Source organism: Vanacampus margaritifer, chromosome 9 (genome assembly GCF_051991255.1).
Source record: "Vanacampus margaritifer isolate UIUO_Vmar chromosome 9, RoL_Vmar_1.0, whole genome shotgun sequence".
NCBI lineage: Eukaryota > Metazoa > Chordata > Actinopteri > Syngnathiformes > Syngnathidae > Vanacampus > Vanacampus margaritifer.
The window spans coordinates 27,550,787-27,565,074 of record NC_135440.1 but is presented as its reverse complement, the minus strand read 5'-3'; the positions used below and the strand labels follow the sequence as shown (position 1 = coordinate 27,565,074).

The 14,288-nt window shown below is 47.7% G+C and overlaps 1 protein-coding gene across 1 annotated transcript in view; it reads left to right on the top strand.

Moving 5' to 3' along the window:
• The window catches only part of LOC144057979 (forkhead box protein O6-like), a 50,221-nt gene extending 36,416 nt beyond the window's left edge, over positions 1-13,805 (top strand). Inside the window, exon 2 of the mRNA XM_077576034.1 lies at positions 9,835-13,805. Coding sequence (XP_077432160.1) covers positions 9,835-11,499 — 1,665 coding nt within the window. The 3' untranslated portion in view covers positions 11,500-13,805. The remainder of the gene's footprint in view (positions 1-9,834) is intronic.
• The last annotated feature ends 483 nt before the right edge of the window (positions 13,806-14,288 follow it).

Sequence of the window (14,288 nt, the reverse complement as noted above, 5' to 3'; positions counted from 1 at the left end):
TGGCCCAATGTCAAGACTATCGCATCTCGGTCAGAACACGACATATATGATGACATCGCCGTATCACGTCTTTTACGGTGATCGGGCTAATAGTGTCAAATAGGGGGAGGCGGGAGGGGGAAATGTGTCAAGATTGCCGGCTATAACAGTAGCAGCAATAACAACAATCCTGTTGGTGACGCCAACCGGGGGAAGCAAGGCACATCCTGTTGGTTAACATCAAGGTGCTACGTTGCAGGGTTTTCGTTGACAACGCTCGGAACCCGCAAGATCAGACATCCAAAAGATCAAACAAGATCGGCTTTTCATTTTGGCATCGGATGGCTTCTCCGATGCCAAAATGTTGTTTGCGGATTATGCCGCACCATCAGGAGTTTTGTCCTTCCCAACAAAATATATTGTGCCAAATTTTGTAGTCTGATCCTGATACTCAATAGGGTTTAGGTCTGGAGTCATGCTTATCCTTTCCCCTGACGCTTGTTGTGCAAGAACTGAGCCGCGGTGCCAACTGCCAGACTCCACACGGATCCAATCCGGCCCCCGATGCCAGTAATAGCAGCTTGATTGAGCCTGCGTGGCATGCGCGGCGCTTGCAAAGGTGACGGTGTCGCGTGGCGGAGGAGGAACTCTTTCTCACCTCCTAATAGACGACGCGCCTATTTTTAATCTCTTCAATTTGATTGCATTCCAAAAACAGGCCGCCCTGCCCATCTGTCTCTCTTAAAGAAGCCTCCTAAAGGGATTTTAATCATCTCGCTCGGAGCTGCTCAGGCAAATAGCTACATTTCTCGCTCGCGCACGCGCACGCGCACACAAACATTCCCCATCTTGTTGCTTCATAGTCTCACTTGTCGCCGCTACAACATATTGTCTGGGCTCCTTTGTGTCATATCTGTGCAGCCATTAGGCCCTTTAGACCTCATTCAAGGCTCCCACAGACACCAATCCCCTCTCCTCTCTTTCCCGCAACCCTGTCCCCATTTATCCCCTCCATTCTTTATTTCCCTTCAAAGGGGGGGACAACGGCAGCCGTGACATCAATCAGGGAAAGCGAATATTTAGCCGGCGCTAATTTCCACCAATAGCCCGGAGACAGGCTTAGCTGACAAAACTCATTCCTGCGCAGAACAAAACTGTGCCTGTGTAGAGAGCCCCCCCGCATCCCCGCCCCCCTTGCACCCCCACTCTTCCCTCCGCCGTTCCCCTGATCCCTGCCGCCTTGTGCACACGGAAAGAAGAAAAAAAAAATCACAATAAACACAGTTAGCGCTTGTGTTAGTCCCTCTTGATTTGGCCCCATCAAATGAATGCGCGCCATGCAGGGATACCCCTTTTGACCGAGACATAATGGCTCCATTCTGCGTGAAAAATGCTGCGGTAATACCAGTGGAGTGTGGCAAGCGGCTCAACCCGGTGCCACTACAAGAACAGCTGCTGCGTTTCTTAGCGGGGCCCGCCTGGCGCTTCAGCCGGCATCCATCGGGACCTGGCGCTTTCTTCCCAGACCTCGCCGCCTCACCATGAAACCGTTTGACCCGCTTCGTCTCACCCCCTCTCGGCTTCTTCTTTGGGGGTGGGCCGAGTGGGGGGCATTTCGAGGGCACCTCTTTGTGCGCCTGGGACGGGGGGCCCCTTACGGTACCTCCATTTTCCCACCCCCCGTACCTCAGAGCACAGCTGCCACTGTGCCAGTCAGGTTATCCCACACAAATCATTGGAGCAGACATAACTAACCCTCGCCCCCATCACTGTGCCAAAGAAACAATATGGGACCATTTGACCTTAACATAACAACTTTAACATCTTTTGGCCCCCCCACCACCATAATTCCCATGGCAACCCTGGATCCACTCCTTCACTACAGTGAACCCCCACTAGCAATACTTCCTAGACACCAATTTCTACTTTCCTGTGAGATCTTTGTCACCAACTTGTGGCGTCTTAGAGCTTTGTAGAAATCGCATGGAAATGTGCAGAATGGTAGAGCGTTGTTTGTTTGTTTTTTAGCTCATAACTGATGAAGACAAAGCCAAACATCTTCTAAGACAAGCAGAACGACCGTTCTGTTCTGTTGCCATCGAGTCGATGTTGATTCGATTCACAGGCAACTGCGGAGGTTCCTCAGACAAAATCGGAAATTGTGTGATTAACAGCGTTGCGTTCCAATGAGAACGCTAAGCCAGCATTTTCCTTGTTTATCATAAAATATATGATTAGACTGTCAACAGTGTTGAAAACAAACCTACATCGAGAATAGTGTTACGTCGGTCTAGACGCGATAATGTCACGTTAGCGATAGCGCCGGAGTTACCGTTTCTGTTCATTGTTTCTAGTAAGTGATCGGTTCGGTTCTTGTCGAATGCTGGGAAATCGTATGGAAGCCGCGCGGAGCTCGTGAGGTTCAACCTCAAAAGCGTTGCAGTCAAACAAAAACAACAACCGTGGACAACGACCGCACTAAGCTAGTGTTTTCCTTGTTGCTGAAATATAATTTGACTGTCAACAGTCTTGACAACAAACCTCCTCTTTTTTCACTTTTTCACACAAGTCACTTTTAGCTCTGCCTGAAAAATACAGCGTTGCGGCTTCACGCAAATTGCAATGCAAAAACAGTGAAGCGCCAATAATCAATCAATACAGAAAAAGTAACATAAATACAGGGCTGCTATTTCATCAATACACCTTTTGTAATATTAATTCATTAATTGTATATTTGGAGCAATTTTATACACTATCGTTCAAAAGTTTGGGTTCAACCAGACAATTATTTTAGTGATTTCCATTCAAACACATTCAGTATTATTATAATGTATACTTTTAAAAATAAGGATGTTTCTAAATGATGTCCAAACTTTTGAACAATTAGCTTAAAATTAAAATTGGTTGTATTTAGTTTTGTAACATCTTACAATAATCACCTGCAAACATTTTTTTAAATATCAATTTATACTCCCTCCCCCTCGCGCTCTTAACACATTTCACCTTAATAGGTTGAAGTGGTTGATTAAGAGCTCTCCTTTCCCATATGCGAGGGCATTGCGGTAACAAATGCTGTGGACCGTCTGACGACGCTTACATTTGGCAAGTTCCCAATTTCTTGAACCCAACATCTGTCACAAGGCCTTCACGAAAATACTTTTATCGTCGTTCCCTGAATCTGAAGACGACCTTACGGGTTTATTGTCGTTAGATTGTGCATCAGCGTTGGCGCGGTGTTGCTGCGGCTGGATGACATTGATTACGTCCGTTTGACCAGGACTGCGCAACAGTCACTTTCCCACTTCTCAGTTTTCGCAGTCACACTTTTCATTTGAGTACGAAGAAGCCAATCAGATGGATTGCTGTCCATTGTCTAAAATGTCCAAATCAGCTTTCTGGATACTTAAAGCCTAATGAGAGTTGATTCTGATCAGCCAGGAGAATCTTGTTCACTTTAATTGGCTGTGATTGCTCCTTCTCAATTACCTTATCCTCTTTTACTGTACAAGCATATTATCCCCCTTTGACCTAATTTACTTCGGGTGTGCTGGCCTGCAAACCGCGCCGACGACTTTCTTATAACTCTTTTTGTGCTTTTTTTACCCTCCCCCCAAATATTATGGGAGCAGAAAGTGCATGTGTATAGACCCCGCCGCTGCTTCATTAATTATTTAGCGGCCTTTCTTGAAGGCCCGTTGTATTAAAGGGGAGGGGGCGGGGGGGGGGGGTGATTTGAATAGGAAGTAGCTTCTCGGACCCGAGCGTGTGATGTGTAGTGTTCCCCTGTCATTGTATGTTTCTGCGGGCTTCATTTGTCTGCCTCGGCGAGCCGGGGGGCTGGAGGAGAAATTTCCATTCTATGAATATTTAATACATAATAAAGTTTTTGATTTTATTCTATTCAATCTGAAAGGGGGCGAAAATGTGGCGAAGCTCGCCAGGCCCCACTCAAGGACGGAAGGCAGTCGGCTTGACTCGCACACCGCCGTTTCCCAAAATTCGCGTCAGCCTCATCACAGAGACCAGATCTCGCTCAAATGACTTAAGATGTTCATGAGATATGTCAAGATGAAGTTAAAAGGTAAACTCAAGATGAATGTGTTGCTTTTTCAGAGTGAACACAACATTCACTGGCAATGAGAAGGCCTTTTGTGAGTTAGCGTAAAACAAACACGATTGCGCAGCATGCATATACAAGGGAATTCAATAAATATACACCACCTGGAGAACAAATTTCGACATGGAACATTTCAAGAAGCATATCTGCAAAATTAGATTCGGAATCTGAATGACTAACACTGAATTTTACCTACCATCAAAAATATTCAATATACGTTTTTACTTTTCAACTTCCACGATGAATACTTTTGCTGGTAGTAAAATTGATTTTCCAATAATTATTGATATGTTGCATAATAATGACATTTTTAAAATGATTAATAACTTGATTAGTAATTCAGTTTCAGGATCTGATGTTGCAGATGTACTTCCACAAAAATATGTCATGCGAATATTAAACATTAGTGAAGCTTTGCGGAATCCGATATATCGTCTACATTTGTTAGAATTTTGTGACGTCTTCACTTTTTCAATATGAAGCCGATTTCAGTTTCTTTGCCAAGGACATGTACGGCAGTTCCTCAGATTTCAAATGATGTCGACATTTTGGGAACTGTAATGATTATATCCTATAGGGTGGTTACGATGCTATATTCAGCGTCACCGCCGAATGCCGATATATAATCGAGCGAGCTGCCCACTGCCTCCACGGTGACCTGGCATGGCTCTGTGCGAGACGCCCAGCTGGGAGTGTCCCTGAATCTACTTGGGATTAGCTCAGGATTGTCTGGGATTACGCTGGGATAGAGAGGGATTAGTAGTGACTGCCTGTTTTGGGGGCGTGAGGGCCATCGTTTGGCCAAATTGCCCCCCGGCTCAGACCCGGGGGAAGCCGAAAATAAAGTGCGCGTCCACACTGTGGGAACACCTGCAAACGTGCCCCAATCTTCAAACGTTGAAAGCAGAACATGCGGCGCAGGGAAGCTGGCGGGGCGATGTTGATGACGACCGTCATGGCCGGCTGCTGTCCGAAATCTCCCAAATCTCTCTAGCAGGTGGATTCATCAGATAAAGAGGGTTTGGGATGACGGCAAATCCCTCCAAGTTTAGTGTGGCTGCTCTTCCCTCACACGGGGATAAAATTGAGATTTGAATCCGACGGGTCACACAGAGTTTTAGCCTCAAGTGCAAGTGCAGCTCGGCCAGGGTTGGCCCCGTTTACTCTCAGATGGGCTGCGGACGCTTCAAACCTTCTTCACACATCTTTACTCTAATGACAACCATGTGCAAACACTTTAGCTCTGTAGCAGAACCAGAAACTGGACTCGGTGTCTGAATGAGGACGCACAGCATGCGAACATAATGATAGGCAGGCCCAACAGGAATTCACAGGCTAGTATTTGGATTGTTATGACCCAAAAAGCTTGAATTCTGCTGAAGGTGCAATGTTTAAGACTTGAAAGTTGTAGGAGGAAGTTTAGATTTGAATGTTCAAGTGTTCCTCACGCATTCAGATCATTCAGGCCTTGTCCACACGTAGTATCTCACAAAACGAAGATATCTTTGCCTGTCATCCATGCAAAAGCGCAGATTGACATTCATGATTCTTTTAACTCTTTCACTGCCATGGACGTTAAAAGACGTCAAGTAAAAACCAACGGAGGGCCGCCAATGACGTTAAAAGACGTCATCCAATTTTTTTTATTTTTATTTTGAAACGGGTGGAGGAGAGCCTTGGCCAGCTGTGGTGAAAGTTTCAAGCAGATCTAGTTAGCCTAATGACTATTTTTGGCCCCTAGATGGCAGCAATGACTCTCTTTTGACAAGATTGGGTAGACGTCAGTAGAAGACGTGAGGCGGAGCTAGATGGCTGAAGAAGCGAACAATGGCGACCGGTTGCAAGCAGCTCACACTTGGGAATTTTTTTCAAAGACGAAAGGCATCGACCAACGCTAAAGAGCACATTGATGACGACGATGATCATCATCGATGATGATGATGGTGACTCCGAGGTTGACGCCGAAGTTGGAAGCGCTGACGCGGCGGCTATGACGACGTCATAAAGGTTCACCGGCTAGCGATGCTAACACCGGAAAACGCGGAGCACAACCGAGCACGCTCAGGCGGACGTTCGATCGGACGACGGAGAGTGCCCCGAGTCCAATGCATATTCATCGGAGGAGTGTGTCTGCTACTTGCTATTCCCCGGAAAAAAAGGCCGTCAAGAAAGTGTAACGTCTGCACGCGAAACGGACAATCGAAGTGAAACGTATCTGTTGTGCAAATCCTGCTCCCTCTCCTTGCACGCAGGAGAGCGTTACAAAAAGAAAAACTGTATTTGAAACATCCACATAATTGTAAATAGTACCACAGTTGCACACATTTGTAAATAGTTTGCGAAATTGTTTTGTCAAATTGTTACACTGTTGAATGGAAATAAACGTATTTTGCAAACTAAAAACACTTTTTCATTGTTGGTGAAAGCGTTTTACAGAAGTAAAGCACTATTTAGGTGTTTGTGGCATCATTCATGGACAAAAAGAAGTGTACAATTCACGAGAGTGCATGAAATAACATTGTTTCACAAAAAGCTCTTTTTCTCCGCTTTTTGTTTCAAAACAGAGAATTTCAGTGAAACTAACCATTTTCTATTGTTGATTACTGAAGAACGGAATAAGGTAGAAACAAACTTTTTTCTGATGAAAGATGAGAGTCCAATCTTTCATTTGGTAGTATGTGTGTTTCCATAGTCCAAACACAACATTTTCTGTGGACCTTGAAAGATCAGTCAAAATGCTTAAATCGGCTGGCACTGGCGACATCCCGTTTTTGAAAACGTCTGGCAGTCAAAGAGTTAAAAACCTCCAACCAAAGTGAAGATCTGGAAGTACTCAGTATATGCGTCTGCGTATGGACATCCAGAACCTTAGCCTGCGAAAAAATGATGTTCCTACGACACATATATGCTTTGTGTTTACATTCAGAAACAATATGGATGCCCTCTGAATGTCCTTAAAAATGCTAATTTATGCAGTTATTTTGTTTCTAAAAACGCGGTGGTAAGTTTTTTTTTTTGTAGACTGAGGAATATTCGGTTTTACAAAAACCTCAGCAGGTGCCACTGACGATGTTTGCATGCAGCCAATGACCCTTTCAAACCCACGTAAACACAAAAAGTAAAATATGCTCACATTCAGGTTTTAAAAAAACCCCATAAAGACCCCATCGTTATGCTCTATTCACAAGGAATTTTGATTTGAATGCACGACGGCCACCTTACGTTGCTATTCACTAACAAGCCTAACTTGAATACATTGATTTCTCGGTGGCGTTTTCACGTTATTTTCTGTCTCTACAGCGAAAATGCTACAGCATGCATACATGCATGTGTGTATTTAAGTCTCTGAGTAACCCTCTGGAAATACACAAGTAAACATAACGCAGCAAAGAAGCACACTTTTGGAGTGAGAAGGAAAGCAACGACTTTGTTAGTGTGGTGAGCTAAAGAAGTAAAAGCGGAAATGGCGTCCATTTACAGAAGGACTTGTCCGTGCGTCACGGTTTAGATCGGGATATTTATACGTCAGTAACTCACGCATGCAGACGGGTTGTATTTTGACCTTAAACTGAATATTGACTGCATGCAAACGTAATACTGTCTGCGATGAAAATCGTTCACCCCAAAGGAGCGTCTCAGATGTTTCCCCTCACACGCCGTCTCTGATAACTACGTTGGTAAAAAGTAAGTATATTTCAATCTTGAACGTCCAAGCACAACAGTGATCAATAAAAAGTAAAAAAAAAAAAAGGCTTACATGGCCAGTGTGAAAGGAGCTCATGTGACTCGAGGCGGCGCGATCGGTTCTTCGAAATCGTCATCAAGCGGGCATACGAGGTTGTCATCAGGAGGTGACGGTATATTTCACTTAAGGCAGGATTTGATGGGGATGATTTAGAGCGGTATGATAGGTTGAGGGGGGGAGAATGAGGGACGGTTTTGGGGTGGTGGGGGGGAAGTTGGCGCGTCAAGAAGCCGTCAGTAGCGGGGAGCGGGCGTCCCCTGCGGGCCTTTGCACAGCCGAGATGAAAGGCTGTTTAGTGTTGGAGCAGCGGCATCAAAAGAACCTCCCGCATCCTCCACACCCCCCCCCCCTCCATCCCCCCCACTCTCCTTCCATCTCTCTCGCTCTCTCACCACAATATGATATAGTTCTGCCGTTGCACGTTTACCCGGTTGCCATGGCGCCGCGCCGCCGGAGGTGTCACAGCGAGATAACCCAAGGAGGCATTCACAGATCACCTGAATTCAGTTCGTCTCCCCAACTCTCTCTCTCTCTCTCTCTCTCTCTCTCTCTCTCTCTCTCTCCCTGCGTGTTCTCTGCCAGAATTTGATTTATTTTGTTTCCCTGGCGCGCACTTCGCCGTGAATACAAATAATCTGCGACATAATGGAGATGGTGGAAGTGTGCGTACCCCTCAATCTCAATAAACCCATTGTAGCACCATATTCCCAAACCACAGGGTTTTTTTTTTTTTTTTTTTGATACTTTTTCGATTTGAGTGCCAAAGCGCTTGGCGTGCCAACAAAAAAAAAAAGCCACATTTTTCGGTGAGTGGCTCTGCTGCGCATCGGGAACTTCAGCATCCAGCAACCCTTGAAATGTAAATGATAATACAAAAATTAGATCCTCGGAATTACCGAGTCGCTGACTGTACACGCTGCCAGGATAATGGGAAAGTAATTGGTGACACACTGCATAATTGACGGCAGAGCGATTGAAAGCAGACGTGGAAAATGATTGTTGTGGGCACAGAAATGTAGGAAATAAGAAACGACACAAGAAAATAAGAAGCACTCGGTGACAGAATAGAAACTGGGGATTGCGACGGAGACAGAAAAAATGAAGGGGAGGTGAGGAAGGAGATTGGCAGTGGCAATAGATATTGGAAATCGGGATACATCCATTAGCCTTCCTTGCCCCCAGCTCAATCTCCTGATACATCCTCCCATTCAAGGCAAGCTCCAGAGAAAAACGGCGGCTGGCACTAAGCCAGGTTGGCAAAGACTTCAAACATACACTGCGAGCATCCACAGCAGCTCACAACATGGCCGGTCTGAATGGAGACGTAGAGGAGGACAGCTGGATTGATGGCAAGCAAAGTGGGAGGACTGACGTGCGTGCCGAGGGCCTCGAAAGACGGAGTCGCGGGTCGTTTCAGGTTGGCGGTGGCTGACAGGGTCTGAGCGCCTCGTCAGCTCACGCTGTCCTCTGGAGCCGTTTGTGTTTTCACCGTTTTACGGCACCGTGACTTTGGTTGATTGCACAGAATTTTGAGTGCAGTAATAACAGATGTGAAAGTGACCTGGCCATTGATAGTTCCATCCATCCATCCATTTTCTTAACCGCTTGTCCTCACAAGGGTCGCAGGGGTGCTGGAGCCTATCCCAGCTGATGACAGACTGGCCACACTTTAGACTGGTCATCTGTCAATCGCAAAGAGACAGACGAAACGGTTCACGCCTACAGACAATTTTCAGTCCCCAATGACCCTAATATATGTTTTGGAAATACAGAGAGAACATACAGTACATCCAGGCGTTGTACAAATGTGGCTGACATCGCCCCCCCCATAGGAACAAAAGACAGTCGTAAATTGAACCCCCAGTAATTGACACAGAAATGCCAAAGACCCACAATGTAAATTTCAGTGCTGACTCTAGACAGACATGTACACTTGACATTTAGAAAGTCTTAATATGATCTTTAAAACCATTTTTTCCTTCTGTCTTTGCAGAATTCCATCCGCCACAACCTGTCCCTGCACACACGTTTCATCCGTGTTCAGAACGAGGGCACAGGAAAGAGCTCCTGGTGGATGTTGAACCCCGACGGAGGGAAGATGGGCAAGGCTCCAAGGCGGCGAGCCGTCTCCATGGACAACAACACCAAGTATCTCAAGAGCAAAGGTCGCATTCGAGGCAAGCGGGTCGGACGTCCTGGAATTGGAGCAGGGTCGGCAGTCGTGGGACTGCAGGGCTCCCCTGACCACAGCAGTCCGCCGCATAAAGGCCTACCTGGTTCTGGAGGGACTTCTGTGACGGACAGTGAGTTTGATGCCTGGACAGATCTCCACTCCAGGGCCAGCTCCTCAGCCTCCACCCTAAGTGGGCGTTTGTCGCCCATCCTCGCGGAGGGGGAACCGGAGGAACCCGATGAGGGAGGGCTGTCCTGTTCCACCTCCCCCCACCTCTACCCGTCGCCCACCGCCCGCTCTCCGTCCATGGGGGCAGGCAACCGCTGTCCTCCCCTTGAGCAATTGCCTCAGCTGGCAAGCCTGACAGGTGCCATCAGTCTTGATGAACAGCTGATTGAGGACGGCTATCATCACCATCATTCACAGCAGCAACACCAACAGCACCCCTCTGTTGGCAGACATAAGCACCAAACCTCAGTCTATCACTACAGTTCTGGAGGGAAGGGCCAGTCCTCCTATGGTACAGGCGGGTATGGCACGGCAGGCATGGGCATGATGCGACACCACTCACCCATGCAAACCATCCAAGAGAACAAGCCAGCCAGGTTCTCCGGGACAATGCGAACGTACTCCAGCACCAATGCCCTGCAGAGTCTTCTAACAGGGGGGTCAGCCGGGCTGCCGTACTGCCCCAAGGAAATGATGTTGGGCCTGAAGAGAGAAGGCCATCCCTTGATGTCGTGTAACGGCTCCAACCCTCACAGCCACCACGCTGGGCACCACAACGGCCATGGCCAGAGCCACAATGGACCTCACAGCCACAACAGAACTCATAGCCATACGCCCGTTCATAATCACAACTCATCTCACAATCTCAGTCACAACAGCATCGGCCATAACCACACCCCGCCTCGAGGGCTGTCGCTCAACCCGTGCGGCAACAGTAACCCACTGCAGACCTACAATCACAAAACTCCCTACCTGTACAGCCCCCCGTCACACGCCCACCTCCCGGCGTCCACCACGCTGCCCCCAAACCCGGCGGGGATGCTTGGGATGCCCCAGGACTCCTGCCATTTGGCCACCGCGCCGCATCCGCACCCGCGTCACAACCATTACCCCGACCCGCAACACCAAGCCATGGCTAACGGACCCTTCCACCACGGTCAGGGAATGGTCGGCAGCAACGGCACCGGCGGGTACCACCACGGCTACCACCAACCCCACCCGCACGAGAGACTACCCGCTGACCTGGACATTGACATGTTTCAGGGCAGCTTGGACTGTGACGTGGAGTCCATCCTCCTCCATGACATCATGGACTCTGGAGAGGAGATGGACTTCAATTTTGACTGCTCCCTCGCCCAGGGGGTGGGCATCGGAATGGGAATGGGGATGGGTGTGACCATGGGCATGGGGATGGGAATGAGTGGACTGGCCGGGCCACAGCAAACCCACAGCAACCAGAGCTGGGTCCCTGGCTAAACTCTGGCCCACAAAAGAACAATCTTACCCATAAAGCACTGTGCTCAACTGTGACATTCCTGACTTGACACAGAGACTATAGGACCATGTCTTTCTTTGTTGTCTGTCGCCCCATCCTCTTTTTTGGTCCCCTCTACTCCCCGACCCACCCCACCTCTCCCTTTGAGTTCTAGCTCATGTCTCATTTGGTATTTCCTCATATCAGCTATACTGTGATGACAATCTCTTAGCATCATTGCTTCTCATCTACCACGAGAGCTGAACTCTCCATGCACTTTATCGCAAGTGTGTTCACGGAGCAGCTCTTGCAGAACCCGGCATGTTTTGTGAGTTGATAAAGTGTCAGAAACCAAACTCAAATAAGACCCTTAATCAGTCATAGTTAGAAGTGGGGACCAAAAAGCGCAAGAAAAAACAAACAAATCGCTGGCCGCATTACGATTGCAGCACAAAAACCTTAGCAAAAGCTCAATAAATGCAAATCAATTTTTGATCCAGAACTGTTTTCCTCATAATGAAATTCATGCTCATGAGATCCAATCAATTCTCGCCAATGTCTGCGCGGCGTTGCTGTTATTTACGGCCTCATACATTCAGACCTTGGCACTTTGACTCTTCTGTTGGATGCGATGTTTAGTTAATGTCCTCTTGCCATTCGCCCCAGGCGCGTTGTCACTACATCACCAAATGGATTCCATCATTACTCGCTTGCATGCAATTTGGTGAATTAAAAACTTGTATCACCTTGTCTCACCTGGGCCTCTGGAGCCTCTCGCTCTCTCTTACTCTTGCCCCGCTGTCTGCAAGTGGCTCTCTCTCCCTTCTGCCGGCAGAGACAAAGTGGCCATTACTCACAGCCAGCCATTAATGGGCCTTGATTGAAATTCAGCATCTTGCTTTTAATCTCCAAAGTGATGCGGCAGCGATGCGTCATTATTGAGAAGCTAACACATTGTCCTCCCATATCTCACCCGAGTGGGGAAAAAGGGATGGCGAGAGGGGGTGGAGCGCCAAGAAAGCAAAGACGAAATGGTGTGATGCCAATGTCAGCGTCCACTTTTGGGCGAGACAGAAAAGAAGTCTGGACCTAAAAGGGAAACTCGAGGTAAAGAATATCCTTTGTAGTATGTGCTCCCACTAGTCTAAACACGGCATTCGGATTAATATTGCCTTTGTGGAATAAGAGCTAACCATTTTGTCCTGTACTGTGTCAACCGTCGACTGAATTTGCACCCTCGGGCTCGCGATGCGAGCATCGCGTGATCAAACTGAGAAAACAGGCCCAGAAGTGGCAAATCCAATCCAGAAAGTAAAAACCCTGCCACAGTTTGGCTTTAGCCCCTAGTGCTAGCTAGCTAGCTAGCTCCCTAGCAGGTAAACGAGCACCATGGGAGCTAGCTAACTAGCACCTGAGGCTAAAGCCAAACTGTGGCAGAATGTTTACTTTCTGGACCTGGATTTGGTACCTCTGAACAGGACTCCCAAAATTCCCAATGGCCAGTCCACTGACATTTTGGGACTTTCGGCTGGTGGAAACTTTCAGCCATGACATTCACAATGCGAGCGGCAGAGGGAGGTATGGGACAAAATGGCAGCCCTCTGAGAGGAATGAAAATGCTTAATTGTTATTCCACGAACGTAATAATAATCACAATACTGTGTTTAGACTCGTGGGGGCAAAATGTTTGCCTTGAGTTCATCCGGAGAGTCATCACCTCGGAGGTATAACCACAGAGCTGGCATTTATGTGACCATCTTTTTCACACAGAACTCGATGTTGCACATTCACGCAGCCGTTGCACCTTTGCGCATTCAGATCATTTGACGCATAGCTATGTCATTGCCAGCGTTTTTCACAACGACAATTACTCGTGATGCAAAATGGCCAGCTTCGCACTTTGGTCTGTTACTCGGATACTGGATCAGAACCCCAACCTTACATGCAGGACAGCAAGCCAGCGTGAAAGGGGCTTGGGTTGATGAGAAGCCCGCAAAGCCATTCACAACCTCCCCACCTCCCCCGCCCCCAATTTTTTTTTCTGTGTGTTTATTCTGTTGTCGTGTAGTTGTCGTCGTGTCGTTGCAAATTCTGAGGACCAACAGCGCTGACGTTTTAGCAGTGAGGAAACTTGTGGGTGAAATGATGTCGGTAGTCGTGCAAGTGTGACCTTCTTCCCAGCCTCCGGTCGCTCGGCCGATCGGTCGCCCGCCCACGTGTGTGCTTTGCTCAATTGTCTCCATGTTTGTGAGTGGGAGGAGGGGGGTGGAGTATGTGTGTATGTGGTAAAGAAGAAGGAGCGAGGGGTGTGGGGGGGGGGGGGGGGGTTAGTCTGAAGCTTCTTTATCATTGGCCTTGAGGGAGTCATAGAGAGGACACCCTTCTTTTTTTTTTACCCTCTTCTTCTCTGGCTCCTCCAAGGAGATCCCCCCCCTCCCCCCCATCCCTCCAACGCATTTGGGCTTGTAGACAAAAGCTAAAGGTGGGTTGGGGGCGGGGTTATTGTTCCAGCCAAAGGTCAAAACGTGGCAGAGACTATCAGACCATTAAGGGAAGGAAACACACCTTCAATTGCAGGGCTTTTCGGTCGACTGGTTCCAGTCAAACGTACTGCTGGGAAGCAAAACGGGCGAGTTGTGTGAGGAGAAGCTACACGCTAGCCACACACGTCTTCGATCCCAAAAGAGAGCGCTACGTGATGTCGAATTTTCCTATATTTATTTATGAAAGAGGTTGATTGGTCTTTGCAGAATCCTAAATGTGGTTAGTTGTTTGAGTCAACGCCTGTACA